This window comes from Sciurus carolinensis, chromosome 12 (genome assembly GCF_902686445.1).
Source record: "Sciurus carolinensis chromosome 12, mSciCar1.2, whole genome shotgun sequence".
Lineage (NCBI taxonomy): Eukaryota > Metazoa > Chordata > Mammalia > Rodentia > Sciuridae > Sciurus > Sciurus carolinensis.
Window position 1 is genome coordinate 105,822,037 of NC_062224.1, and position 27,750 is coordinate 105,849,786.

Consider the following 27,750-nt stretch of genomic DNA (forward strand, 5'->3'; position numbering starts at 1 on the left):
CGGAAACACGGCCTAGACAGGGACAAAAGGGACCCTTTCTTACAAAACGGAAATTAAAAGGGATCCCTTCCCTTTTACGATTATTCAAGAAGCATTACATCATCAACAGTATTAAGCTTTGATAAAAACGAGAGAGGCGAGCCACGGAGCCTCATACCAGTAATCCCGGGAATACTCAGGAACCAAGGTAGGATTGTAATTACAGGCCAGCCTCAGGGACTTGCAAAACCCGGTCGCAACACTTAACAAGTGAATATGTTTAGTCCTGAACAGAAATGGTGTATGTATAAAAACAATAACTTGGTGGTAGACACTATCATTATCTTGTCTTAATTATTAAATAAAAACTAAAGTTCGATATACTCAAAACCCTGTCTCAAAATTTAAAAGGGGAGAGGGGTGGAGATGTAGGTGAGCCGTAGAGGCCCTGGGTTCAATGCCCAGAACCGAGAAATGAAAAAGAGACAGAAAATAGGAAGGCACTAAAGAAGTATCTGATTCTACCTTAAAGTCACCCTAATTCGATGACCACAAACCCTGTTTCATGCGTCTTTACAAATCAAAGCAGAGCGCCATCAGTAGTTTGCCCGCCTCGGTGGTGTCAGGCGACTGCATGCTCACGGTTCAGACCCTCGCCCATCGACACAGGCCTGGCAACACCAAGCGCCACGCCCAAGCTCTGGAACCAAACCCCTCGGCGTCAGAGCAGCAGCCTGCTCGGGCTGCAAGCAGCCGTCGGGTCGCGGCGGCAGAGCCCCGCCCCTCGGGTCTCGCCCCGCCCACCCTCGGCTGGCTTTAGGGCCCGCGCGCACCGCGCGCCGCCCAAGTGAGGATGGAGAGGAGGGCGCGCAGCTCCTCCAGGGAGGCCCGGGGGCGAGGCGGCGGGCCCTACCCCAAGGAGAACAAGAGGGCGAAGGGCGAGAGGGGCGGCGGTCGCGGGCGTCGGGATGCCCGGTCCGAGCAACGGAGCCCGGGGCGGGCGGGGAACACGGAGGAGCCCCGAGCGCCCGCCGCCACCGTGGTGGACGTGGACGAAGTCCGGGGCTCTGGTGAAGAAGGCACCGAGGTGGTGGCGCTGCTGGAGAGCGAGCGGCCGGAGGAAGGTACTGAGGTGCAGGTCGGGCACCTGGGAGGGAAGCCGCCTTTCCAAGTGATACCCAGAAGATCCCAGATAAAGTGGAATGGGTCGCCCCACTGAAAAGCGCCAAAGCCAGAGCAGATTGCTGAAGGCTTGGGATCCAGGAAATGAAAGGTGTGCATTAGGCACCCAGCACCCTCCAAACGATGGAAACCCAAGCACATCAGAAGAAATACAAACAGCAACATCAGCTAGGTACCAGCTGGTCTCAGGGTCAGCCCGGGATGGGAAGTTGGAGGGCATGTGGTCCATCCAGGTTGGGGATCAATAGACAGGCAAAAGAACAATGAAGTTGGTTTTTGTGGCCATAGACGGGCAAATGGGCATCTATTATAAGTAAAAACATGTCTGTGCCTTGGCTCTGAGCAACTATGGCTTATTTTCCTCCCCTCAGTCTTGCCTAAAAGCTTCTTAAACTTTCTTTGGGATGATCATTTTTTCTAAAAGACAGAGGCGACATGGCCAAGTAGAGAAGAGCCAGACCTGAGTTGAAATCAGCTCCATGCTTACTAGCCATGTAATCATGGGAAGGGCCTTCACCAGGGATGAAATGACCACAATTCCTGCCTTAGAGGCAGTTGTGAGGAAAATGAGCAAAAGCTCCCGAACCATTGCACAAAGCCTAGAGCAAAGAACATGCTCGATTTCAGCTGAATCCTTGCACGCTAAAAGAGAGGAACATCAGATCGAAGGAGGGAATGCAACAAAAGTGTTTCTGTTCACTTCTGTAGGTAAAGAAGATCTTAGGAACAAATTTATCTATCTCCAATCCTTTACATAATAAATGGGAGAACACAATTCATACACCTAAAGCAGTAGGATGTCGGGTGTTTCAAGGAAAGCAAATGAAGAAAAGCATGTTACATTGCAGGTCATATTAGTGGGGTAGGTGAGGAGGGGAGCACCCATTTATGGAGCCCTTTCTATGTACCACGCACACCTGGGTGTTTTTCGTTTCATTATCCCCTTAACACAGATGAGGAAACATGCTCTGAGAAATTAAGTATCTGGTCCAAAATCAACAGCCAGACCTGGAGGCAGTGACATGTGTAATCCAAGCTACTTGGGAAGCTGAGGCAGGAGGATGGCATGTTTGAGGCCAGCCTGGACAACTTATCTAGAACCTGTGTCAAAACAAAAAGGGCTGGGCTTGTAGCTCAGTGGTAGAGCCATTGCCTGGCCCGCGTGAGGCCTGAGTTCAGTCCCCACTAACACACACACCAATAGCAGGTAAGTGGAGAGGCTAGACTTCAGAATAAGGCCATTTGGCTAAAGTACCCACCCTCATGTGGCCTGCTCCTGGTTTCTGGTCATGGTCCCAGCACTCACACCAATTAGCTGTGGTTTTAAGCAGGTCGATTCACCTTTGTGGGCCTCACTCTCTCCAGTAACAAAGTGGCTAGAGCAGAAGACCCAAATAGTGAGTGCGAAGTGCCACTAAGGATGAGGCAGCCCTTGCCTGGGAGGTGTCTGTGGTTCCCAGGGAACAGGGCACAGCATTCCCATCTCTTGTCATTTAGCACCACACTCCAACGGCAGGCTTCTCAGGACTTGGGGGAAATGAAAAGGAGTGTCACCTTAACACAACTGGGGATTCTTGGGTTGTGTCTAAAGGCTCTTCCTGCTTTCACATGTAATGCTTCACTCTTCACTTAAATCAGACAAACTGGATGTTCAAACAGCCCATTTCAAAGAAAAACATTTTGTGGGTAAATCTTTGAGTACAGAAAATAGTTTTTATTCACATTCCTAACTACCGAATGAAGGAATTTCTGAGGACTTTCTTCACTTATAAAATGTAATTTTGTTTATGCATTTACTTTGTGTGTGTGTGTGTGCATTTACTTTTGTTTGTGATAGTTAACCATTGGATACTGAAATACAATTATAAACTAATTAAAATGGCAATGACACCATTAGCCATTGCCACTGAAGAATAAGAATGTAAAAATTAACAATGATGTTTATTAGAGTAGCATTTTCCAATGTAGGGTCTGTGAGAAATAAGTTCCATAGAACATCACCCTGTCAAAGGTTTGGAAATCACTAGAGTAAACAAAGCTAAGCATGCTTTTTTATCATAGGGATTCTCATCGCTTCCAGATGTTTGATGGACATTGGGAATACCAGGAATGGGATACAGTGCCCAATATTTTCTAAACCCATTTGCCCTGGAAACTCTTCCTTTGTGACACACACTGAGGGATTGGTATTCTATGGAACAACCTTTGGAAACTGCCCTACTAGGACAGACTTGGGGTTTGTGCTGATACACTTGCACATTTGTCTTCTTTATGTAAAACTCAGTGATGACCTTTTCAGGCATGGAATTCAAATTTTAAGGAAACAACTCTTTTTTTTTTTTTTTAAGAAATAGGTCTTCCTGTGTTTCCCAGGCCAGTCCTATGCTCCTAGGCTCAAGTGATCCTCCTGCCTCAGCCTCTACTGAGCTGCTGGGACCATAGACATGTGCCTGGCTTTGGAATTTGAATTTTTAGACCTATTAATTAAGTATCCATTTCCTTCTGGTCCCTTAAAAATAGGCTTTTTACCATTTTCTCATTTTCAGTCATCTTTTAGTTCTCTGTGGGATTTTTAAACGAGCAAATAGTATCCCTTTGGCCAGTGTTCTAGTACCTGGAGAGTGAAATTCTTTAGATTCCCACAACTCAGATTTAGATGACAGTTACATGATTTCCACTGTCCACTTCTCCTCCCTGCCTAATTCAACCCTTGTCAAGCACCTGCACTTTCAGGCTTAACTCCAGGCACTGGGACACAATGTAAACAAGACAGGCTTGGAAGAACCTGTGCTCCCGAGGCCGACTTTCCTTGATGCCATTTCACTTACCACCCAAGCATCCTGGATGTTCTGCACCTTCCTTATCACTTGTCCACAGACTCCAAGAGTCTAATGTTATCCCACATAGGTGATGTTCAAAGACCAGAGATCAGCACCTCAATGCAATGAAGAATGAAGGAACTCTAAGAAGGAATTTCAGATTTTAGGGCAGGGAGTGAATAGGGAAGTTATTTTATGGAAGGTAAGACCCTGGACACTTTGAATATTAAAATCCAACACACACAGTTCAGTGTTTTAATGTGAGATTTCATATTTCCCTTATGCTGGAGATAGGAGATCTATCTCATGAGCCAGTTTTTGTGCAATATCCATGATACAGCAGCATCCCCATCATATAGCTAAGGAAACTGAGCTTTGAAGAGGTCCTGTGCCCTGCATAAAGGCATCTGTGGACATGAAATGACAAAGCTAGAATGGAACCCCACTGGTACCTGGTCCCCTTTTCCCCACTGCCTTTCCAGGAGCCTGCTCTACCTCCCACAGGCCCACATGGCTTTTCACACAGGCCTCAGACCCTGCGAACTCTGACCACCCTGATATCTGGCTCATTCCAATATTTCCAGCAATGTCTCCAAGCTGCTGTGACCGCAATACTAAGGACTGGACTGACAAGTGCTAGTCAGTTAATATGGTGAGGTTTCAATATTTCTTTTTCTATAGGTACCAAGACCTCTGGTTTAGGGGCCTGTGAGTGGCTTCTTGTCCTCGCCTCCCTGCTCTTCATCATCCTGACGTTCCCTTTTTCCATCTGGTTTTGCATAAAGGTGAGTTTCCATGAGGACCCAGCAGGTCATTTGTTTCCTGATGCCTCTGACCACACCGCTGCTCCGCTGCCGTGCCCTCATGCCCACCTGCCCTCTAGAAGCCGCTCTTCCTCCAAGACGTGGCTCAAATGTAACTGTGAAGCCTTCCTTGATTCCTCTAGACTGTCCTTCCCTTCCCTGTGATCCTGGATCACTCTGCTTTCTCTTCATTCTAGCACTTACCACACATATAATGCTAGGTAAGATCATCTCTACCATTAGACCAAGAGACCCTTCAAGGGTTTTGACGGGTTCATCCAAACTACAACACAAAGACCAGCCCAGAACAGGCCACGACATCCTCTCAGCCACTCCTCACACCACAGGAGACTTCTCTTCAGCTGCTCTAGACCATGAGGGGCCACGCTGTCTTTGGCCCACAGGTGGCCCACACACTCCAGTCCCTGAAGTAAATGAAGACCTGTGTCAGCTCAGAAAGCACATGACAAGATGAAATTAGAAGTACAAAGAATTTTGGGGGAAGGCATCACCCGTGTGAGATTGAGAGAAAAAAAAGCAGGCAGGGGAAACCTTCAGTGAGGGTTGGGCTTGTCTTTTTCCACTTTTAAACTTTCTATCTACTCATATCTTTGACTATAAAATGTGTCTCCTCGAGACAGCATAGAGTTGGCAGTAGGTTCTTTTCACTTTTCCTTTTTGGTGGTGCTGGGCATTGAACCCAAAGCCTGCATGTCAGGCAAGGCAGCCGGCTCTTCTTGGGGTGTGATCTGAGCACCTACATGATGACCACAAGGTCCAATAATGACTCAGTCATGGTTTGTGGAAAAGTCTCTTGGCTTTAGTCAGTTAAGCTGGTAAATCTTTGGAATGCAAATCAGGTAGTGGACACAAAAGCAGCATTGGGCAGTTACATTTGAGCAAGGTCTGAAGAAGTAAGGTTTCCCTTCATCTCTGGAAGAATTTGTTTCAACCAACTAAGAAACTAGTAATGCTGGGAATTAGGCAGCTGGGAATTGTGGGGGTACGTGCTAGGAACCAAACCCAATTATTCATTCTCATTCACCATTCCAACAAGCAACGCGGTGTTCAGGTACAGGGCTCACGGACCTCATGCAGAAGAACAAGAGATGGCCTCTGACCTCCAGGAACTTACCGTGGGGTAGTAGAGCCTGTTACCTTAAGATGCACACTTCAAAATATGCTTCTTTTGGTTTCTGCATCACAATTTTACACAGATGGTCCCCAAATTACAATGGTTTGAGTTATGATTTCACATTAACAGTGGCACAAAAGGAATACACATTCAGTAGAAACTGTGAGGCAAATTTTGAATTTTAATGTGACAAGCTACTCTTGTGTTACTGGGTAGCAGCAGTGAACCACAGCTCTCGGGCAGCCCTGGATCACAAAGGTAAATGGCTGATACTCTAAACTGTGCATTAAATGCATTTTCAATTTGGTGAGGGGCTCATTCCATCATAAGTTGAGGAACATCTGTGCTTGGCTAGTTATTATTCAGTGGAACTTTTTAAAGTGGAGGGAGGTTGAGGAAGGAAAATAAACTTGGCAACAGTCACAAATCATCCCTTGATCCATTCACTAAATATTTACTGAATACAATACTATGTATCAGGCATTTTTTTATGCACTCAGAAAAAAATCAATTCTGTATCATCAAGGAGTTCACAGTCTGGTGAAGTAGATGTATAAACAAACTCATCAACTAAGTTTAATAATAAATAAACAATAGAACCCAGGTTGGTACTGAAACAGAGAGAAAAGTTTATTTTTTAAAGTAATATGCAGTAACTTTCCTGTTCTAATTGCCAGCCTATTCTACACAGTGAATCTCCTTTTTTTGTCATTTAAAAATATTTCTAGGGCTGGGGAGATAGCTTAGTCAGTAGAGTGCTTGCCTTGCAAGCACAAGGCCCTGGGTTCGATCCCCAGTACCAAAAAAAAAAAAAAAAAAAAAAAAAAAATATATATATATATATATATATATATATATATATATATTTATATATATATATATTTTTTTTCTACACATACTTGGGCACACTCATTTTTTTGAGATTCATGAGGATTAACTAATTAAAATCCAGTTGGATCATTTTGAAGCAGCCTTAGAAGAAATTGCAGTTTGAAACAAAATATCCTAAGGGGTATTAAAATATGCTTCCTCTTTTTGTTAAACAGTTAATGAGTGATACATATAAAAACTTGATGAGGCAGAAGTCACTGTTAACATCAAGATTAAACATGCGTTGATAATATTTGATTTGGGAAACACTGAACATAGTGGAAACATTTTTAGACTATCATGATTCTTTAATCAAAATTCTGTCCTTGGGCTCAGAAATTAAGATAGCCAATATATTTTTTTTTGTTAGTTTCTAAAATTCTACACTTGCTAAGTATAGATTTGAGAACACTAAATATTAATAGAAATTTGTTCTTAGTTCTCAGAACAAAAGATTTCTGATACCTAGACTCACTCTCATTTTAAGTCCCTTTGAATGCTTTATTTGTCTAGTTTTGAGTGATTTGAAAGTATTACATTTCCATGTAGGTTGTACAAGAGTATGAGAGAGTAATTATATTCCGACTGGGACATCTGCTTCCCGGAAGACCCAAAGGTCCTGGTAAGAAACATATACACACACTTTTCTTTAAACCACCATTTCCACCCCGCCCTCCCAACTTGCCGATTTATTCGTTCTTGTGTGTTTATAATGTGGATTTTAGATACCATGAAATAACTTGATTCATCTGTATTTCAAATCTGTTAGTTACAATGCAGGTCATTAAGAACGTCTTCAGAAGCATTACTACCAGGTTACAGGTGGCCAAGAGAGAGGATGAATGCAGGGAGCCCCACTTCAGGGCCATGCTGACTACAATAGCAGATCAGCTTAGGATCCATGGATGGCTTGAGTACTGTATGTGTACAGTCAGAGTCCTGTAAATTCTCAGAGAAGAACTGAGCTAGTTGAGAATCTAGGGGGCCTAAATCAAGGAAGAGAGGCATCCAAGTAATAAATTGATCATTAGTTAATTTAAGAGACACAGATTGAACAAGTCCTGTGTTTCAGATACTGCTAACTACCAGGGATACAAAGATGCCTGAGTGAGACATGGTCTCTGATTTCTAGGGCCTTAAAATCTAGTGGACTTTATGTTCAGGAATCAAAGCTGATTATGAGGTATAGATAGAGATATGGTTATTCTGGAAAGTCTAGTAATTAGGGTTTGGAGGTCTAAGACAACCAGAAAGGCATGAGAAGGAGCAAAGTCTCACTGTGTAGATATTGGGGAGGGTCTGCATTCTCAGCCTGGTCTGCAGTAACAAGTAGAGATTGGAGAAAAGACTAGGAGGTACCAAGCAGAGTTTGAAGAGCCCAAACCCAGTAGATAGGTTCCCACAAAAATAGAACCAGATCCTGTAGTTGCAGGACATGGATTATCTTGCTGTGTTGTTTTCTGGAATCTTCTCCTCTGCGACCAAGAAAGGACAGCCGGTGGTCTGCTCCCCAGATAGATCATGGACTCTTATGAGGTGTTTCTGGTTCCAACAAAGCTGTGGCTTTGAGAGAATCTCAATAATCAATCCACAGATAGTTACTGGTCATTATTTACTGTACATTATATCGGATAGGTGAGGACTAATTTGTCAACCAGAAGGCTAGTATTATGATACTGCTATTCTGATTACCTTTGGGGCTCACCTTTTAAGAAAGACCACATGGAGGTTGCTGGCTCCAAAGTTTGACATGTGGATACACTCACAGACTAAAATACAATTTTACAGAACACTTAAAAGGCACTAAGTCAGACACTAAGGCTAACAATAATAAATGTGATGCTGCTTAGGGAGCTCAAATCTAGTGAAGGGACAGACATACACTAGAGATCTGGAGGGGTCAGCTCCATGACTAAAGTTCCCACCATTGCTAAAGCCCACTCTTTTGGAATAATCCCTGTTTACAACTGTTGTCCTGGGGTAAACTGTAACCATGTTCTCCTTTTACCCTCAAGTGTCCCAGATTGTGATGGCAAACTTAGCTACAACAAAGATGCTATGGGGTTCAGGTGGAATTTCCCAATGGTCTGTGTGTAGTTATAGCCTAAGTGAAGCAATGAGATATGCAACCTGAAAAGGTGAACCCCAAACAGTCTCCATGCTTGCTATTTGCCTGTTCCTCCCCACCCCCTCTTCTAGGCCTGTTCTTCTTTTTGCCCTGCCTGGATACCTACCACAAGGTTGACCTTCGGCTCCAGACCTTGGAGATACCCTTCCATGAGGTAAGCCAAATGGTGGCTTTTGCTTTCTCTACATTTTCCACAGTCTAACTAGTGACTCTTGCCCAGGGCAAAATTACTGTGCTCAAAAGTAGGAAAGAAAAATAGACCTATGAACTTCATCAGTATTAAAAAAAAAAAATAAAAAAATAAGTGAATCAAAGGACACAGTCTACAGAATGGAAGGCAAGAATGGAATGGGAGAAAGAAAATATTTGCAAATCACATATCTTGTGAGAGGTTAAAATCTGGGACATACAAAGAACTCACCTCTCAATAACAAAAAATGACTGACTAAAAAAATAGTAATGATAGTGAACAGTTAAAAAAAGCACAAAGGCCAGGCACAGTGGTGCACATCTGTCATCTCAGTAGCTCGGAAGGCTGAAGCAGGAGGATTGAGTTCAAAGCCAGCTCCACAAAAGTGAGGTGCTAAGCAACTCAGTGAGACCCTGTCTCTAAATAAAATACAAAGTAGGGCTGGGGATGTGGCTCAGTGGTCAAATGCCCCTGAGTTCAATCCCTGGTACCCCCCTAAAAAAATAAAAATAAAGTAAAGGCATTCTATCTACAAGTTTTAAAAAGTTAAAAAGGAAAGAAAATATAAATATTATCTTTACTTTTAATTTTGTAAATTTTTTAATTGTGGAAAAATAAATATATATAAAATTTACCATCTTTGGTGTACAGTTCAGTAGTGTTAAATACATCTTTTAAGTATACGGTTCAGTAGTAAAACTAACCTCCAGAACTGTTTTCATCTTGCAAAACTGATACTCATTGAATAATAATTGTCCATACCCTGTCCCCATATCCCCTGGCTACCACCATTTTATTTTCTGTCCCTATGAATTTAGCTACTCTAGGTACTTCATATAAATAGACTCTTAATAGTACTTTTTATTTTTTTGGAGACTGGATAATTTCACTTAGCATGATGTCCTCAAGATTCATCCATGTTTAGAATATGTTAGAATATCCTTCCTTTTAAAGGCTGAACAATAGTCCATTGTAGATTATAAGCCACATTTTAAAAATCTGTTTAGTCATCAGTGGACAATGTGGTTGTTTCTGCTATTTGGCTATTATGAATAGTACTGCTATGAACATACTTGTTCAAGAACCTGCTTCTTTTTTTTTTTATTGATGCATTATAATTACATATAAGTGGTATTTGTTGTTACACATTCATACATGCACACAATATAACAGTATAATTTGGTCAGTTTCATTTCCCATTATCTCCCCTTTCCTTCACCTTCTCCCTCGCCCTGTCCCCTTCCTCTGTTCTACTGGTCTGCCTATGCTTTTCATGAGATCCACCCCCAGCATTTTTTATCTTTCCTTTGTCTCTCTAGCTTTCACATATGAGAAAAATTTATAACTCTTGACTCTCTGAGTTTAGCTTATTTCACTTAACATAATGGTCTCAAGCTCCATCCGTTTTCCTGCAAATGACATAATTTCATTTCTTTATGGTTGAATAAAATTCCATATGTCTACATACCACATTTTCTTTATTCATTCATTTGTTGATGGACATCTAGGCTGGTTCCATAATTTGGCTATTGTGAATTGTGCTGCTATAAACTTGGGCATGCATGTATCACTATAGTGTGATGACTTCAGTTCCTTAGGATAAATACTGAGGAGTGGTATAGCTGGGTCATATGGTGGTTGCATTCATTATGACAGGTAATCTGCTTTATTCAGAGTCTACTGATTTAAATTGTAATCTCATCCAAAAAAAAACTACCTGCACTATAACATCCAATTATGTTTGCTAGTCTACTTGACACATAAGGTTAACTCTCATAGTCTTTTGTCCTTTTTTTTGTGAGGGGGTACTGGGGATTGAACTCAGGGGCACTTGACCACTGAGCTACATCCCTAGCCCTATTTTGTATTTTATTTAGAGACAAGGTCTCACTGAATTGCTTAGCTCCTCACTTTTACCGAGGCTGGCTTTGAACTCGAGATCCTACTGCCTCAGCCTCCCAAGCCACTGAGATTACAGGCACCACACCTGGCTAATGTGGTGCTAAGGACCGAACTCAGTGTCTCACACATGTTAGGCATGCACTCTGCCAAGGAGCTTCAGCCCTAGCCCTCCTTTTAAATTTTGAGATAGAATCTTGCTAAGTTGTCAAGGCAATCCTCCTGCCTCAGTCTCCATGTTGCTGGGATTACAGCCATGTGCCAATGCTCCTACCTACTATCTGTATTGGTGATTTAGATTTATAAGCCTTTCCTATTTTGTCTCTTACTTTTGGCCTGAGACTGATTTCATTCTTTCTCTTGGGAAATAGAAATTATGTTTTTAAAAAATGCTCATTGTAGATAATAAAATTGAAAAAAAGGAAGAAGGAAAACTTACCCATAATCTTGAGAGATATTTGTACATCAGTGTTCTTAGCAGCATTATTCATAAGAGCAAAAGAAGTGACTACCAACTGATAGATAAGCAAAATGTCATATGTACATACAGTGGAATATTATCCAGCCTTAAAAAGGACTCTGACATGCTACAACATGGATAACCCTTGAGGATGTTATTCTAATTGAAATAAGCCATCACAAAAAACAAATACTGAATGATTCTTGGTATTTAGAGTAATCAAAATGATGGAGACATAGTACAGCAGTGATTGACAGGGGCAAGGGGGAGAGAAAAGTGTGGAAATGTTGACAATGAGTTTCACTTTTACAAGGTGAAAAGAGTACTGGAGATGGCTGGTGAGATGGCTGCCCAACATTACGAATCCATTTAATACCACAGAACTGTGCACTTAAAGCTGGGTAAGGTGGCCAGTGATGTGCATTTTAACACAGTAAGGGCACTGGAAGCATATGCTTACTGCTGACTCTTCAACGACTGTTGATATTTTGGTATATCTTTTGACAATTTTCCGGTATGTGGTCACATTCACAGACAGGAGTATATACGGACGTCATCCTATGTAAGGTTTGGTAGCGTACCCTTTTCTACCCAACAATATGTTGGAATCATCTTTTCCTACATTAGCTACGCTTCTAGCCCTTTATTTTAAATGAACACATGATATTTCATTGTTTGGACACATCACAGCTTACTCAACCAATGCCCTCTCATTGATGATAAATTGTTTCCAGTATTTTATTTCAATAAGCAATACTACAAGTAACAATTCTTACAGCTAAATCTTTAAAATATATCCTATGATAAACATTATCTAAAAATGGAAATGTTGAGAACGTGTACCTTTTAAGGTTTTTGATGGGCATGAATGGTCCCTACCAGATTGCCCTCTAGCGAGCACTCCAGCAAGCCCTGTGTGACAGAGCTTATTTCCTAGGACACGCCTCTCTGTTAGCAGATTTGTTTGCATTAGTTTAGAAAGACCTCTAAAACCAACTGAACATTTTCAAATAAGAATATTATCCCTAATTTTCTTTCCAAAAGGATTTATAATAGAATTCTTTAAAATTGTGAGTTCTTTTGTTTATTTAATAAAAGCCATATCTATTTTTAAATTTTTTATTTGTTTTAATTAGTTATACATGACAGTAGAATACACTTTGATACATCATATATAATGGAGTATAATTTCTCATTCTTCTGGTTGTACATGATGTAGAATTCCACTGGTCCTACAGTTATATATGTACATAGGGTAATAATGCCTGATTCATTCTGCCCTCCTTCCTACCTGACACCCCCTCCCCTCCCTTCACTCCCCTCTACTTAATCTAAAGGAACCCCATTCTTCCCAGCACCACCCCCCATTGTGAATTAGCATCCACATATCAGAGAAAACATTTGGCCTTTGGTTTTTTGGGATTAGAAAACCATATGTATTTTGAATAAAAGGTAGGTCAGCTAGTTTTTTTTTTTTCTTGCTATAATTTTATTCTGAGAAAATTTACTTTAGATACACTGAGTTCCTCTACCTCCACATAGGAGTAGAGCCCATGAATCAAGTGTCATCCGAACTGTTTTTGTCCCTAGGTTGTAACCAAAGACATGTTTATAATGGAGATAGATGCCATCTGCTACTACCGAATGGAAAATGCCCCTCTTCTCCTAAGCAGCCTGGCCCATGTGTCCAAGGCTGTCCAGTTCCTTGTGCAAACCACCATGAAGCGTCTCCTAGCACACCGATCCCTCACTGAGATTCTTCTAGAGAGGAAGAGCATTGCTCAAGATGTAAAGGTACTCAGCTAAGTTTAATATTGAGTATGTTAAACTATACCTTTTAATCATTTGTTCACCGGCCATGTGCCACACACTCAGCTCTTCAAGTTGCCATCCCAAAGGAGCTTATAGCTAATTAGGAATTGCCAAATTGACCCTGAATCAGTTATAATCACCAGTCCTGGTGCACAGCTTAGTCTCATACTCACATAGTACCAAGGTTGGGAGTGGCTGCTGGCTGGGCTGGTGGGCTGGTAGGGATGGACAGGAGAGGATGTGGTGCACAAAAAGGATGAGATGAGACAGCCTGGCTGAGGAAACAAGCACGGTGTGCGCAAAATGAAATGATGTAAGTACTTTCAGAGGGAAGATGTCTCATGCCCTATCTGATTGCCTACCCAATCTACTGTCTAGATTTAATTGATTTGGAGTTAGTGGAGGGAGGGAAAGAGTAAAAGCTGCTTCCAGGCAGCCTTATCTGGCCCATAGATAGCAAACAGCAATTGCGTTCATGGCCATGGTGGACACCTTTGATTCTTACCAAGACAAGTTGGCAAGAGGTATTAAGAAGATAAGAGAGAATGAAGGAGGATTGCAGGCAGCTGACCAGCAAGGTGGCAAGTACCAGTGAGTCTATCATCCAAGTCATGGGGCAGCCAGGTCCAGAATTGGATTAGGAGGTTGCAAATTAGACCCTAGTTAGAGGGAGGACCTCAAATAGAAGGATTCTAAGAATTGAAGGTATTGATGATTGTGCTTTCTGGAAACTGAGCAGTCACTAAACTGAAAAAAAAAAATTGTGGGGTACAAATGTTTGTGATTTGCCCAACTTGTTACTGATAAAACTGGGTCTTGGGGCTGGGATGTGGCTTAGTATCAAAGCACTTGCTCATTGTCAAAGCCGTGTTCCAAAGAAGAAAAGACAAAACAACAAAAACTCCTGCAATCTGCATCCTGATGGAAAAGGAAAGTCTGGAAATAAGAGTAGCTGGATAAAGAAAGAGAAAAGGGACACTCGGGAGTTGCTGCTCTGGATTTGTGAAGCCACTTGTCATGGTCCCTCACTGATCCTTCAGCTCTTCCTTGTTCATCTCTCCTCTGAAGGATAAAGGGTCAAGTCCAGACTCTTGACACCCAAGCTCACCCTTATTATGCTGAATTATAATTCAAGTATCCATACATTTGTCTTCCCTGATTATGAACTCCATGATGGCAGGTGCCATTGTTATTCATCCCTTTGCCTCAGCACCTGGCATGGGGCTTGTCACACAGCAGACAGTTTTTTGGATGAAGGAAGAAGGGACACAACTGCTACAGCCTCAGTTCGCCATCCTTCCCCAACTGGATCTGGTGCTTGAACCCACTTAGCCTTTACCTAGCTCCAGCACTCCTGTGCTTCCTGCCTCCTCCTCAGCTGTTCCCTCTGCCTGGAATTCTTTTCTTTTCTCCACAAGAAAAATCTTGTTTGTTCTTTAAGATGCCATCTCCTCTGTGGTGTATTTATCAATATTTCTTACTCTCAAATTAGTCAGTCTTCTTAGGGCTCTCAATGCATTGTTATTACTTATCTGGTCGCTAAGAAATCATCAAAAAAAATTAAAAAGAAAAAAACAGTAATTAGATTTGTAATTCCAGCTACTTGGAAGGCTGAGGCAACAGGATCACAAGTTCTAGGCCAGCTGGGCAACTTAGGAAGTCCCTTCTAAAATAAAAAGGCCGGAATGCAGTGCAGTGGTAAAGTGCTTGTCTAACATACACAGGTCCTGGGTTCAATCCCCGGACAGAAAAACAAAACTAAACAGAAATTAGGGGAGGCCTCTTGATAATGGCTGAATTATATTCTCAGACAGTGCCTGATAACTGGAAAGTAAAATGTAAAAATTGTGTTTTAAAGCAATAGATGGAAATACACCCATTTATAACACAAGTGTAATAAGATTTGTCCAAAGGGTGTTACACAAATAGAATGTTCAAAGCAGAGAAAAAATATCTCTGCCTGGAAAATGAAGGCCAAAGAAAAAGACAGTGTGTGTTTCTTTTAAATAAAATGAGATAGTGTAATTTGAAAGATAAATAAAGAAAAGAGCATGGACCGACACAGGGGCTCCATGTCCTGCCCCTCCTTTCTACAACCCAAATTGCTTTTCTTCCCGCTCCTGTTTCCAGCTTCACTGTGGAGGCAGGAAGGACTGGGAAGCAGGAGGACACTGATGTCCCCCAGCAGTGAGGCAGAGAAAGTGCCCTATAAATGACAACCACTTGGCAGGGAGACTTAATAGTAAATACTGAATGCATTTTGAAACAAATTTAACAAATAACACCCCATTTGTGTAACTTTTCTTTTGCTTCTGTAACAAAGTACCACCAACTTGGTAGCTTAAAATAACATGAACTTGTTCTACATTTCTGAAGACCGGAGTCTAAAATCAGTTTCACTGGCCTCGGGTTGAGATGCCAGCAGGGCTGCTTCCGCCTGGAGGTGCTAAAAGGAGAACCAGTTTCCTGCCCTTTTCAGCAATTAAGGCTACCTACCTTCCTCTGCCTCTTCCTCCCCTTCCTTCATCCTCAGAATGTACCACTCCAAACTGCTTCCCTGGTCACATCAACTTTTCCTCCTCTGTCTCAGATCTCCCTGGGCCTCTCTCTTACAAGGACACATGTGATTACATTTAGGGCTGAGCTGAATAACCTGGGACAATCTCCCCCTCTCCCCTCTCAGCACTAGTGGCTGCACTAATTTGATCCTCTGACTTAATCCCATCTGCAGAGTTCCTCTTGGGTAGCAGTCAGAGGCTGTGGGGACTAGGACATCCATGTCCTTAAGGGCCATTATTCAGCCACAAATATTTATCGAGTGGTTCTGTGCAAGTCAATTGCTCCATGCCAGGTACTGTGGAATTTAATGAAACCAAGTGGCCAAGTACCATCCTTTCGAAGGAAATGTACTCTCTGGATTCAGAACATCAGCCCTCAGGGCACAGGTACGCTCTGCTCTTACTGCAGGCTCTTGCTGACCTTTCATCTCTTCCCTCCACAGGTCGCCTTGGATTCAGTGACCTGTATTTGGGGAATCAAAGTGGAGAGAACAGAAATGTGGGTAGGAAATGACCAGGATAAACAATATGATAAAGGGAAATACTTTGGTTTCATTTAAAATGTTTTTTTGAAAAATTGCTTTGAGTTATATAGCCATATTATTATAAGTTTAAGAAAAAAAGAGAAAATTATGTAACATCTTGTGGTCAAAAATACAACCAATATTTGGGGAAATTAGTCTCATTTTTTTGTTTGTTTTTTTTTTGCTATGCACTAAAAAACTTTTTAATTTATTTTTATCGTAAACAAATGGGATACATGTTGTTTCTGTTTATACATGGATACCATTGTTTAAACAGCATACCATTTGTGTAATCATACATTTACATAGGGTAATGATGTTTGATTCATTCTGTTATTTTTTCCTCCCCCCAACCCCTCCCACCCCTCTTTTCCCTCTATACAGTCCCTCCTTCTTCCATTCTTGTCCCCCCTCCCACTGCCCATTATGTGTCATCATCCACTTATCAGCAAGATCATTCGTCCTTTTCTTTTTTGAGATTGGCTTATCTCACTTAGCATGATATTCTCCAATTTCATCCATTTGCCTGCAAATGCCATAATTTTATTACTCTTTATAGCTGAGTAATATTCCACTGTGTATATATACCACAGTTTCTTTATCCATTCATCAATTGAAGGACATCTAGGTTGGTTCCACAATCTGGCTATGGTGAATTGAGCAGCTATGAACATTGATGTGGCTGTATCTCTGTAGTATGCTGATTTTAAGTCCTTTGGATATAGGCCAAGGAGTGGGATAGCTGGGTCAAATGGTGGTTCCATTCCAAGTTTTCTAAGGAATCTCCACACTGCTTTCCAGAGTGACTGCACTAATTTGCAGCCTCACCAGCAATGTATGAGTGTACCTTTTCCCCCACATCCTCGCCAACACTTATTGTTGCTTCTATTCTTGATAATCGCCATTCTAATTGGGGTGAGATGGAATCTTGGTATTGTTTTGATCTGCATTTCTCTTATTACTAAAGATGGTGAACATTTTTTCATATGTTTGTTGATTGCTTGTAGATCTTCTTCTGTGAAGTGTCTATTCATTTCCTTAGCCCATTTGTTGATTGGGTTATTTGTATTCTTCATGTAGAGTTTTTTGAGTTCTTTATATATTCTGGAAATTAGTGCTCTATCTGAAGTATGAGTGGCAAAGATATTCTCCCACTCTGTAGGCTCTCTCTTCACATTGCTGATAGTTTCCTTTGCTGAGAGAAAGCTATTTAGTTTGAATCTATCCCAGTTGTTGATTCTTGCTTTTATTTCTTCTGCTATGGGAGTCCTGTTAAGGAAGTCTGTTCCTAAGCCAACAAGTTGAAGATTCGGACCTACTTTTTCTTCTATAAGATGCAGGGTCTCTGGTCTGATTTCAAGGTCCTTGATCCATTGTGAGTTGATTTTTATGCAGGGTGAGAGATAGGGGTTTAGTTTCATTCTGTTGCATATGGATTTCCAGTTTTCCCAGCACCATTTGTTGAAGAGGCTATCTTTTCTCCATTGCATATTTTTGGCACCTTTGTCTAGTATGAGAAAATTGTATTTATTTGGGTTTGTGTCCGTGTCCTCTATTCTGTATCATTGATCTACCTGTATATTTTGGTGCCAATACCATGCTGTTTTTCTTTTCTTTTTTTTTTTAACCATGCTGTTTTTGTTATTATTGCTTTGTAGTATAGTTGAAGTTCTGGTATTGCGATACCCCCTGCTTCATTCTTCCTGCTAAGGATTGCTTTAGCTATTCTGGGTTTCTTATTCTTCCAGATGAATTTCATGATTGCTTGCTCTATTTCTGTAAGGTACATCATTGGGATTTTAATTGGAATTGCATTGAATCTGTATAGCACTTTTGGTAGTGTGGCCATTTTGACAATATTAATTCTGCCTATCCAAGAACACGGGAGATCTTTCCAGCTTCTAAGGTCTTCCTCAATTTCTTTCTTCAATGTTTTGTAGTTTTCATTGTAGAGCTCTTTTACCTCTTTGGGTAGATTGATGCCCAAGTATTTTTTTTTTTTTTGAGGCTATTGCAAATGGAGTTGTTTTCTTCATTTCCCTTTCAGCTGTTTGGTCGCTTGCATATAAAAATGCTTTAGATTTATGCGTGTTGAATTTATAGCCTGCTATTTTGCTGAATTCATTCATGAGGTCTAGAAGTTTTCTGGAGGAGGTTTTTGAATCCTCTAAATATAGAATCATGTCATCAGCAAATAGTGACAGCTTAAGTTCCTCTTTTCCTATTCATATCCCCTTAATTTCTTTAGTCTGCCTAATTGCTCTGGCTAGAGTTTCAAGGACAATGTTGAATAGAAGTGGTGAAAGAGGACATCCCTGTCTTGTTCCCATTTTTAAAGGGAATGGTTTTAGTTTGTCTCCATTAAGAATGATGTTGGCTCCAGTCTCTGCTGGTGCTCTTTATTACTGGAACAAGGCAGGGATGCCCTCTTTCACCACTTCTATTCAATATTGTCCTTGAAACTCTAGCCAGAGCAATTAGACAGACCAAAGAAATTAAAGGGATACGAATAGGAAAAGAAGAACTCAAACTATCCCTATTTGCTGATGATATGATTGTATACTTAGAGGAACCAGGAAATTCCACCAGAAAACTTTTAGATCTCATAAGTGAATTCAGTAAAGTAGCGGGATATAAGATCAATGCACATAAATCTAAGGCATTTTTATACATAAGCGATGAATCTTCAGAAAGAGAAATCAGGAAAACTACCCCATTCACAATAGCTTCGAAAAAAATAAAATACTTGGGAATCAATCTCACAAACGAGGTGAAAGACCTCTACAATGAGAACTACAGAACACTAAAGAAAGAAATTAAAGAAAACCTTAGAAGATGGAAAGATCTCCCATGTTCTTGGATAGGAAGAATTAATATTGTCAAAATGGCCATACTACCAAAAGTGCTATACAGATTCAATGCAATTCCAATTAAAATCCCAATGATGTACCTTACAGAAATAGAGCAAGCAATTATGAAATTCATCTGGAAGAATAAAAAACCCAGAATAGCTAAAGCAATCCTTGGCAGAAAGAGAGAAGCAGGGGGTATCACAATACCAGATCTTCAACACTACTACAAAGCAATAGTAACAAAAACGGCATGGTATTGGTACCAAAATAGAAAGGTGGATCAATGGTACAGAATAGAGGACACAGACACAAACCCAAATAAATACAATTTTCTCATACTAGACAAAGGGACCAAAAATATGCAATGGAGAAAAGATAGCCTCTTCAACAAATGGTGCTGGGAGAATTGGAAATCCATATGCAACAAAATGAAACTAAACCCCTATCTCTCACCATGCACAAAACTAAACTCAAAATGGATTAAGGATCTCAGAATCAGACCAGAGACCTTGCATCTTATAGAAGAAAAAGTAGGTCCAGAGCTTCAACATGTCGGCTTAGGACCAGACTTCCTCAACAGGACTCCCATAGCAGAAGAAATAAAAGCAAGAATTAATAACTGGGATAGATTCAAACTAAAAAGCTTTCTCTCAGCAAAGGAAACTATCAGCAATGCGAAGAAAGAGCCTACAGAGTGGGAGAAAATCTTTGCCAATCATACTTCAGATAGAGCGCTAATCTCCAGAATCTATAAAGAACTCAAAAAACTCTACACCAAGAATGCAAATAATCCAATCGACAAATGGGCTAAGGAAATGAATAGACACTTCACAGAAGAAGATCTACAAGCAATCAACAAACATATGGAAAAATGTTCAACATCTCTAGTAATAAGAGAAATGCAAATCAAAACCACCCTAAGATTCCATCTCACCCCAATTAGAATGGCGATTATCAAGAATACAAGCAACAACAGGTGTTGGCGAGGATGTGGGGAAAAAGGTACACTCATACATTGCTGGTGGGGTTGCAAATTAGTGCAGCCACTCTGGAAAGCAGTGTGGAGACTCCTTAGAAAACTTGGAATGGAACCACCATTTGACCCAGCTATCCCACTCCTTGGCCTATACCCAAAGGACTTAGAATCAGCATATTACAGAGATACAGCCACATCAATGTTCATAGCTGCTCAGTTCACAATAGCCAGATTGTGGAACCAACCTAGATGTCCTTCAATTGATGAATGGATAAAGAAAATGTGGTATATATATACAATGGAATATTACTCAGCCATAAAGAATGATAAAATTATGGCATTTGCAGGCAAATGGATGAAATTGGAGAATATCATGCTAAGTGAGATAAGCCAATCTCAAAAAACCAATGGACGAATGATATCACTAATAAGTGGATGATGACACATAATGGGGGGTAGGAGGGGTTAGTGTTAGGGTTAGAGTTAGGGTTAGGGAGGGGGGCAAGAATGGAGGAAGGAAGGACTGTATAGAGGGAAAAGAGGGGTGGGAGGGGTGGAGGGGAAGGGAAAAAATAACAGAATGAATCAAACAACATTACCCTATGTAAATTTATGATTACACAAATAGTATGCCTTTATGCCATGTACAAACAGAGAAACATCATGTATCCCATTTGTTTACAATTAAAAAAAAAAAAAGAATGATGTTGGCCATGGGCTTAGCATAAATAGTCTTTACAATGTTCAGGTATGTTCCTACTATCCCAATTTTTTCTAGTGTTTTGAGCATGAAGGGGTGTTGTATTTTGTTGAACACTTTTTCTGCGTCAATTGATATAACCATATGATTCTTATCCTTAAGTCTGTTGACATGATGGATTACATTTATTGATTTACGGATGTTAAACCATCCTTGCATTCCAGGGATGAACCCGACTTGATTATGGTGCATGATTTTCTTAATATGTTTTTGGATATGGTTTGCCAATATTTTGTTAAGGATCTTTGCATCTATATTCATCAAGGATATTGGTATAAAATTTTCTTTCTTTGATATGTCTTTTCCTGGTTTGGGTATGAGGGTGATATTAGCTTCATAGAATGAGTTTGGTAGGGTACCCTCTTTTTCTATTTCCTGGAATACTTTGAAAAGTATTGGAATGAGTTCTTTTTGAAGGTCTTGTAGAACTCGGCTGAGAATCTGTCTGGCCTGGGCTTTTCTTGGATGGTAGGTTTTTAATGGCTTCTTCTATTTCATTGCTTGATATTGATATGTTTAAATTGTGTATGTCCTCCTGGTTTAGTTTGGGAGGAGCATATGTCTCTAGAAATTTGTCAATGTCTTCGGTAGTTTCTATTTTGTTGGAATACAGATTTTCAAAGTAGCTTCTCATTATGTTCTGTATCCCAGTGGTGTCAGTGATGATATTTCCTTTTTCATCACAAATTTTAGTAATTTGAGTTTTTCTCTCCTTCTCTTTGTTAGTGTGGCTAAGGGTTTGTCTATTTTGTTTACTTTCTCAAAGAACCAACTTTTTGTTTTGTCAATTTTTTGAATTGTTTCTTTTGTTTCAATTTCATTGATTTCATCTCTGATTTTAATTATTTCCTGTCTTCTACTACTTTTGCTGTTATTCTGTTCTTCTTTTTCTAGGGCTTTGAGCTGTAATGTTAGGTCATTTAGTTATTGACTTTTCATTCTTTTCTGGAATGCGCTCCATGCAATGAATTTTCCTTAGTACCGCTTTCATAGTGTCCCAGAGATTTTGATATGTTGTATTGTCATTCTCATTGACCTCTAAGAATTTTTTTATCTCCTCCCTGATGTTTTTTGTTATCCATGTTTCATTCAATAGCATATCATTTAGTCTCCAGGTGTTGGAGTAATTTCTGTTTTTTATTTTGTCATTGATTTCTACTCTCATTCCATTATGATCTGATAGAACACAAGGCAGTATCTCTATTTTTTTGCATTTCCTAAGGGCTGCTTTGTGGCATAACATATGGTCTATTTTCAAGAAGGTTCCATGTGCTGCTGAGAAGAAAGTGAATCTGCTTGTTGATGGATGGAATATTCTATATATGTCTACTAAGTCTAAGTTATTGATTGTGTTATTGAGTTCTATGGTTTCTTTGGTTTTTGTTTGGAAGATCTATCTAGTGGTGACAGTGGTGCATTCAAGTCACCCAGAATTACTGTGTTGTGGTCTATGTGATTCCTGAAATTGAGAACGATTTGTTTGATGTACAGCGATACACCATTGTTTGGGGGCATAAATATTTACTATCATTATGTCTTCCTGATTTATGGTTCCCTTAAGCAGTTCCCTTCTTTATCCCTTCTGACTAACTTTGGCTTGAAGTCCACTTTATCTGATAATAAGGATGGAAATCCCCGCTTTTTTACTGAGTCCATGTGCGTGATAGGTTTTTTCCCATCCTTTCACCTTTAGTCTGTGGATATCTTTTTCTATGAGATGAGTCTCTTGCAGGCAGCATATTTTTGGGTCTTTCTTTTTAATCCATTCTGCCAGTCTATGTCTTTTGATTCATGAGTTTAGGCCATTAATATTCAGGGTTATTATTGATATGATTTATATTCCCAGTCATTTGGCTTATTTTTGGTTTTTAAGTTGGCTTGGTTTCTCCTTTGAGTGGTTTTTCTCTAAGGTAGTTCCTCCCTTTGCTGACCTCCATTGTTGATTTTCATTTCCTCCTCATGGAATATTTTATTGAGAACATTCTGTAGCACAGGCTTTCTATTTGTAAATTCTTTTAACTTTTGTTTATCATGGAAGGATTTTATTTCATCTTCAAATCGGAAGGTTAGTTTTGCTGGGTATAGGATTCTTGGTTGGCAACCATGTTCTTTCAGAGCTTGAAATAGGTTGTTCCAGGTCCTTCTAGCTTTTAGAGTCTAGGTTGAGAAGTCGGCTGCTATCCATATTGGTCTCTCACTATATGTAATCCGATGCTTTTCTCTCGTGGCCTTCAAAATCCTATCTTTATTTTGAATGTTATGTATTTTCATTATAATGTGCCTTGGTGTGGATCTGTTGTGATTTTGTGCATTTGGTGTTCTGTAAGCCTCTTGTATTTGATTTTCCATTTCATTCTTCAGGTTTGGGAAATTTTCTGATGTTATTTCATTGAATAGGTTGTTCATTCCTTTGGTTTGTACCTCTGTGCCTTCCTTAATCCCAATAATTCTTAAATTTGGTCTTTTCATGATGTCCCATAGTTCTTGGAGATTCTGTTCATGATTTCTTACCATCTTCTCTGTTTGGGCAACTTTATTTTCAAGATTAAATATTTTGTCTTCATTGTCTGAGGTTCTGTCTTCCAAGTGGTCTCGTCTTTTTGTGATGCTTTCCATTGAGTTTTTTATTCGGTTTATTGTTTCCTTCATTTCAAGGATTTCCGTTTGTTTTTTTTTTTTGAGAATCTCTATCTCTGTTGAAATGATCTTTTGCTTCCTGCAGGTGCTCTTTCAGCTTATTGGTATTATCATTCATTGCCTGAATTTGCTCTCTTATCTCATCCTTTGCTTCACTAATCATCTTAATCATGTATAATCTGAAGTCCTTTTCTGACATTTCTTCTAACATACTGTCATTGGATTCTATTACTATAGAATCCAGATTTGTTTGGATCATTTTCTTCCCTTGTTTTTTCATGTTGTTCATGTATCTTCCCCTCTAGCAGTGCAGATCTGGGGTATTGCAGATTCCCCCCTATAGGCTTGTAGTGGCCCTATAGGTTTCCAAAACCCTTTCTTTAAGAGGAGATCAATATTAACCATGCCCAATTCAGACACTATGCAATCCTAGACCAAATAGCTCCTATGAGGACAATAACAAAATTGTCATAATAAACAGAATGAGTTCAAATATTATCTTCAGTAAAACAAACAAATTTGCAATAAGGTCTGCAGTTTCAAATGGAGGACAAAGAGGATGCAGAGGCATGTAGGATGTAGCTGTTAATGGGATAAGAAAAGAATATACAGAAGTTCTAGATAATAGAAAGGGTGAGAGTATAATCAAAAGAAATTGGATGTTAGCATGCAAAAAAGGGAGAAAGAGGCTCTGAGGGAACAGGTAAACAAAAGGAAAAGAGAGCAAGAAAAGTAAAGCAATAAAAACTTAAATTTTTTCAATAAGGAGAAAAAAGAAAATCTACAGTATAACACTCATATAGTAATGAAACCTCCCAGGGTTCAGTAGCCTGATGCATGAGAGGTACCTGATAATGAGCTTCAAGCGTCCAGCAGGCGTCTCAGGATGGGATTTGCCCCACCTAAAGATCAGAGCTACGGCTCCCAGGATTATCCAAGATGGCCACTCTGGCTTCCAAATGTGTTGGCAAATGGGGAGCTGCAGCTCAGGGTGTGGCCGTGGTCAGCAGGAGGTCCTGGAAGCAGGGTGCAGTTGGTCAGGCAGGGGTCCTGGAGGTCGGGTGTGTTTGGTGTGGTTGTGGGATCCTGGAGGCCAGGTGCAATCAGTCAGTCTGGGGTCCCGGTGATAGGGCACAGTCAGTTGGTCGTGGGTCCTGGCGGCAGGGAGCAGTCAGTCGATGTGAGGGTCCCAGAGGCAGGGAGTTATTGGTCAGGCTGAGGGATCCTGGAGACGGGTTCAGTCAGTCTGGCCACCGGCCTGACTGTTGTCTCAAAATGGTGGCAGCCACGTGTAATCAAACCTGCAGATACTGTGACAATGAACTTCCAGGCAACAGCAGGCAGTTGGTGCTCCACTGGCAGTCGGCGATCAGTTTGCTGACTGTTGTTGGATGATCAGGAGGTGAACCTTGTGCATTGGGTGATAGATAGGTGTAAGGTAGGCAATGGATGGGCAAGAGGCAGGCAAATGGCTGATAATAGACGCCTGACAGTGAGCAATCAAGAAACAGATATCCTCTGCTTGTAACCAGAGTTACGGAGCGACAAGGAACGCAGCCTCCCTCTATTCCGCCATCTTGGATCTCCCTGAAAAAACTTTTTTTAAAACATAAAATTTACCCTGTTAGCCATTTCAAAGTGTGCAGCTCAGTGGTTTTGGTACATTTACAAAGTCCTACAGATGTCACTTCCATCTGATTTCACAATGTTTTCATCACCCCAAAAGGAAGTCAGTGCTCATTAAGCAGAATTCCTGGTTCCTCCTCACCCTTCATCCCTGGCAGCCACTAATGTGGTTTTTGTTTCAGCGGATCTGCCTGTTCTGGACACTTCATGTAAGCAGAATTAGTCATACGAGCCTTTTGTGTTGGTTTCTTCTTGCTCAGCACGTCTTCAAGGTTCATCCATGGTGCGGTGTCTATCAGTTCTTCACTTCTTTCGGAGCCAAATATAGTTCCATTGTATGGCTGTACAAAGTTTTGTGTATCCATCCATCAGCCACTTTGTGGCTGTTATGAAAAATGCTACAGTGGACTTTCATTTCAAAGTTTTTTTGTGTGAATGTTGTTTTCAGTTCTCTTGGCTACATACCTAGGAGTAGAATTACTGAGTTACGTGGTCATTATATAAATCTTTTGAGAAACTGCTCAGTGGTTCCATATATGCACATTTTTCAGTTATAACTGGGGTAAAAAGACACTTTATCTTTGATGTGATACATTAAGATTGTTCTTAATCAATCCTCCTCATTTCAAAATCAGTTCTTCTCTTTTATAAACTTAGATGAATCCCTTTATCTTCATTATTAATTGTACGGCTCTTTAAGGCTGATTTCGCTGTTCAAATTCAACCTCTGGGGTTTAGATTAAATCTTAAATGGGAAAAATCGTCACATGGGAACACGAAACGTGTGTTTATGAAAAGGACACTGGGGTCCCTCTGCAGCCACAGTAGTGCTGCATATCTACACTGGAGGCACCTGACTGGGACGTGCTCTCCCCGCCTTCCTGCCACCTTAGGGCTCTAGGGACAGCACACTGTTAAGTCGGAATTTGCTCTCGGGCAACATGAGTAGAGCACGCACAGACCTGTAGGAAAACGCAGGCCATGAGCACATCTCCATGCGACACCTCCACACGCACCTTCTTTCTTTTGCAGTAAGGATGTGCGGCTGCCGGCCGGGCTTCAGCACTCGCTGGCTGTGGAGGCCGAAGCGCAAAGACAGGCCAAAGTGCGGGTGAGCCAGCACTGAGCACACCACCCCGATCCAGGCCGCTCTCTGAGGAGCACCAGAGAACCCAAGGAAGGCCTGCTCGCGGGAGCATTTCCCCTTTGTTGCCATGTTTTCCTTCGCCCAGACCAAGGAGAATCTGGTTTGGTTCCCGCCATGCTATTTAAATTGCTCCAAGAGTGTGTTTCCACCTCTGGACTGGCTAAGGCCGCACCCCTCCCGCTCCCAAAGCCACTGCTAACCTACCTGCCTCCTCCTTGCCTTTACCTTTCCTCCTCCCTCACCGCTCCTCTCCTTGTGCTAGCATCTTTCCCTGTGTCATCTCAGTCACCTCTCACCTCTCGGGATGGCATCTAGGCTATCCCAGGCCTGAACCCAAAGCTCTGCATGAGCTTTAAAGGCACAGCTATGGTCAGAGCACAGTTCCCTCCCTGCTGGAGCCAAGAGAAGGCTGTGCTGCTCGCGGCCTGTACTCGGGCAGCCAGGGAGCTTCCTGCCACAGCTTCTGGCTGCCACAGCTTCTGCAGATTGAGGTGGTTGAGGAGAAGGAAAGTGAGGGATGGAGGCAGGCGATTTCTCTCAAAGAACAGGGGTTAGGTGAAAGAAAGACCCTAACTGCGTAGGAGGATTAATAACTGGACCCGAGGAAACGGGAAGGGGAAGGGAAGAAAACCGTCCTCTGGGCAGAGTTGCTTCTAGATCCTTAAGCCTAGTCCTCTCTGCCTGCTCTCAGGTGGCATTTGGGTGATGAGCTTGGTGTCTCCTCTTCTGAAATGTTTATCCATTTGTTTTGGCCAAGTTGAAGGTTACCCTTTTGTAATCCCAGGCCTCTGCCTGGGAGGCTGGCCCATTTTTCCTGTGTGTGGCAAATTCCAAATCTTTTCAAGCCCACCACATAATAACTCCCCTAACTTACACTCTCTTTATACTTGCCACGGTCTAGAATGAGTTCCTCCTTACATTTCAGTAGGGTCTCCGCTAGCTCAGCAGTCTCCAGAAAGCAGCTGACTCTGTTCTCCTGGGCCTAACAGTGTCTCCACACTGGGTCACGCTGAATCACGGGAAAGGATAGCCCTCCTGGAACCAAGAAGCAAAATCACTGTGTGTTTCTCGGCATTTGTTTTCTAGATGATTGCTGCAGAAGGGGAAAAAGCTGCTTCTGAGTCCCTGCGGATGGCGGCTGAGATTCTGTCAGGCACCCCGGCTGCTGTTCAGCTTCGCTACCTCCATACTCTCCAGTCCTTGTCCACCGAGAAACCTTCCACTGTAGTTTTACCTTTGCCTTTTGACTTGCTAAATTGCCTGTCTTCTCCCAGTAATAGAACTCAAGGGAGCATCCCCTTCCCAAATTCTTCCAAACCTGTTGAGCCACTAAATCCCAAGAAGAAAGACTCTCCCATGTTATAGGGGTAGGTGGACAAAGGATCATGCAGCT

At 41.3% G+C, this 27,750-nt stretch overlaps 1 protein-coding gene across 2 annotated transcripts; it reads left to right on the top strand.

Annotated features, from left to right (window-relative positions):
* The first annotated feature begins 832 nt into the window (after nucleotides 1-832).
* Nucleotides 833-27,722, top strand: Nphs2 (NPHS2 stomatin family member, podocin). 2 transcript variants are annotated; one of them, XM_047521608.1, is made up of 8 exons: nucleotides 833-1,103; nucleotides 4,662-4,765; nucleotides 7,338-7,410; nucleotides 8,988-9,070; nucleotides 13,056-13,259; nucleotides 16,279-16,334; nucleotides 26,243-26,321; nucleotides 27,444-27,722. In XM_047521608.1, exons 1-8 carry the CDS (start codon nucleotides 833-835, stop codon nucleotides 27,720-27,722), a joined length of 1,149 nt encoding a protein of 382 aa, XP_047377564.1. The 2 variants fall into 2 exon arrangements, with proteins under 2 accessions (XP_047377564.1, XP_047377565.1); XM_047521609.1 differs by lacking the exon at nucleotides 13,056-13,259.
* The last annotated feature ends 28 nt before the right edge of the window (nucleotides 27,723-27,750 follow it).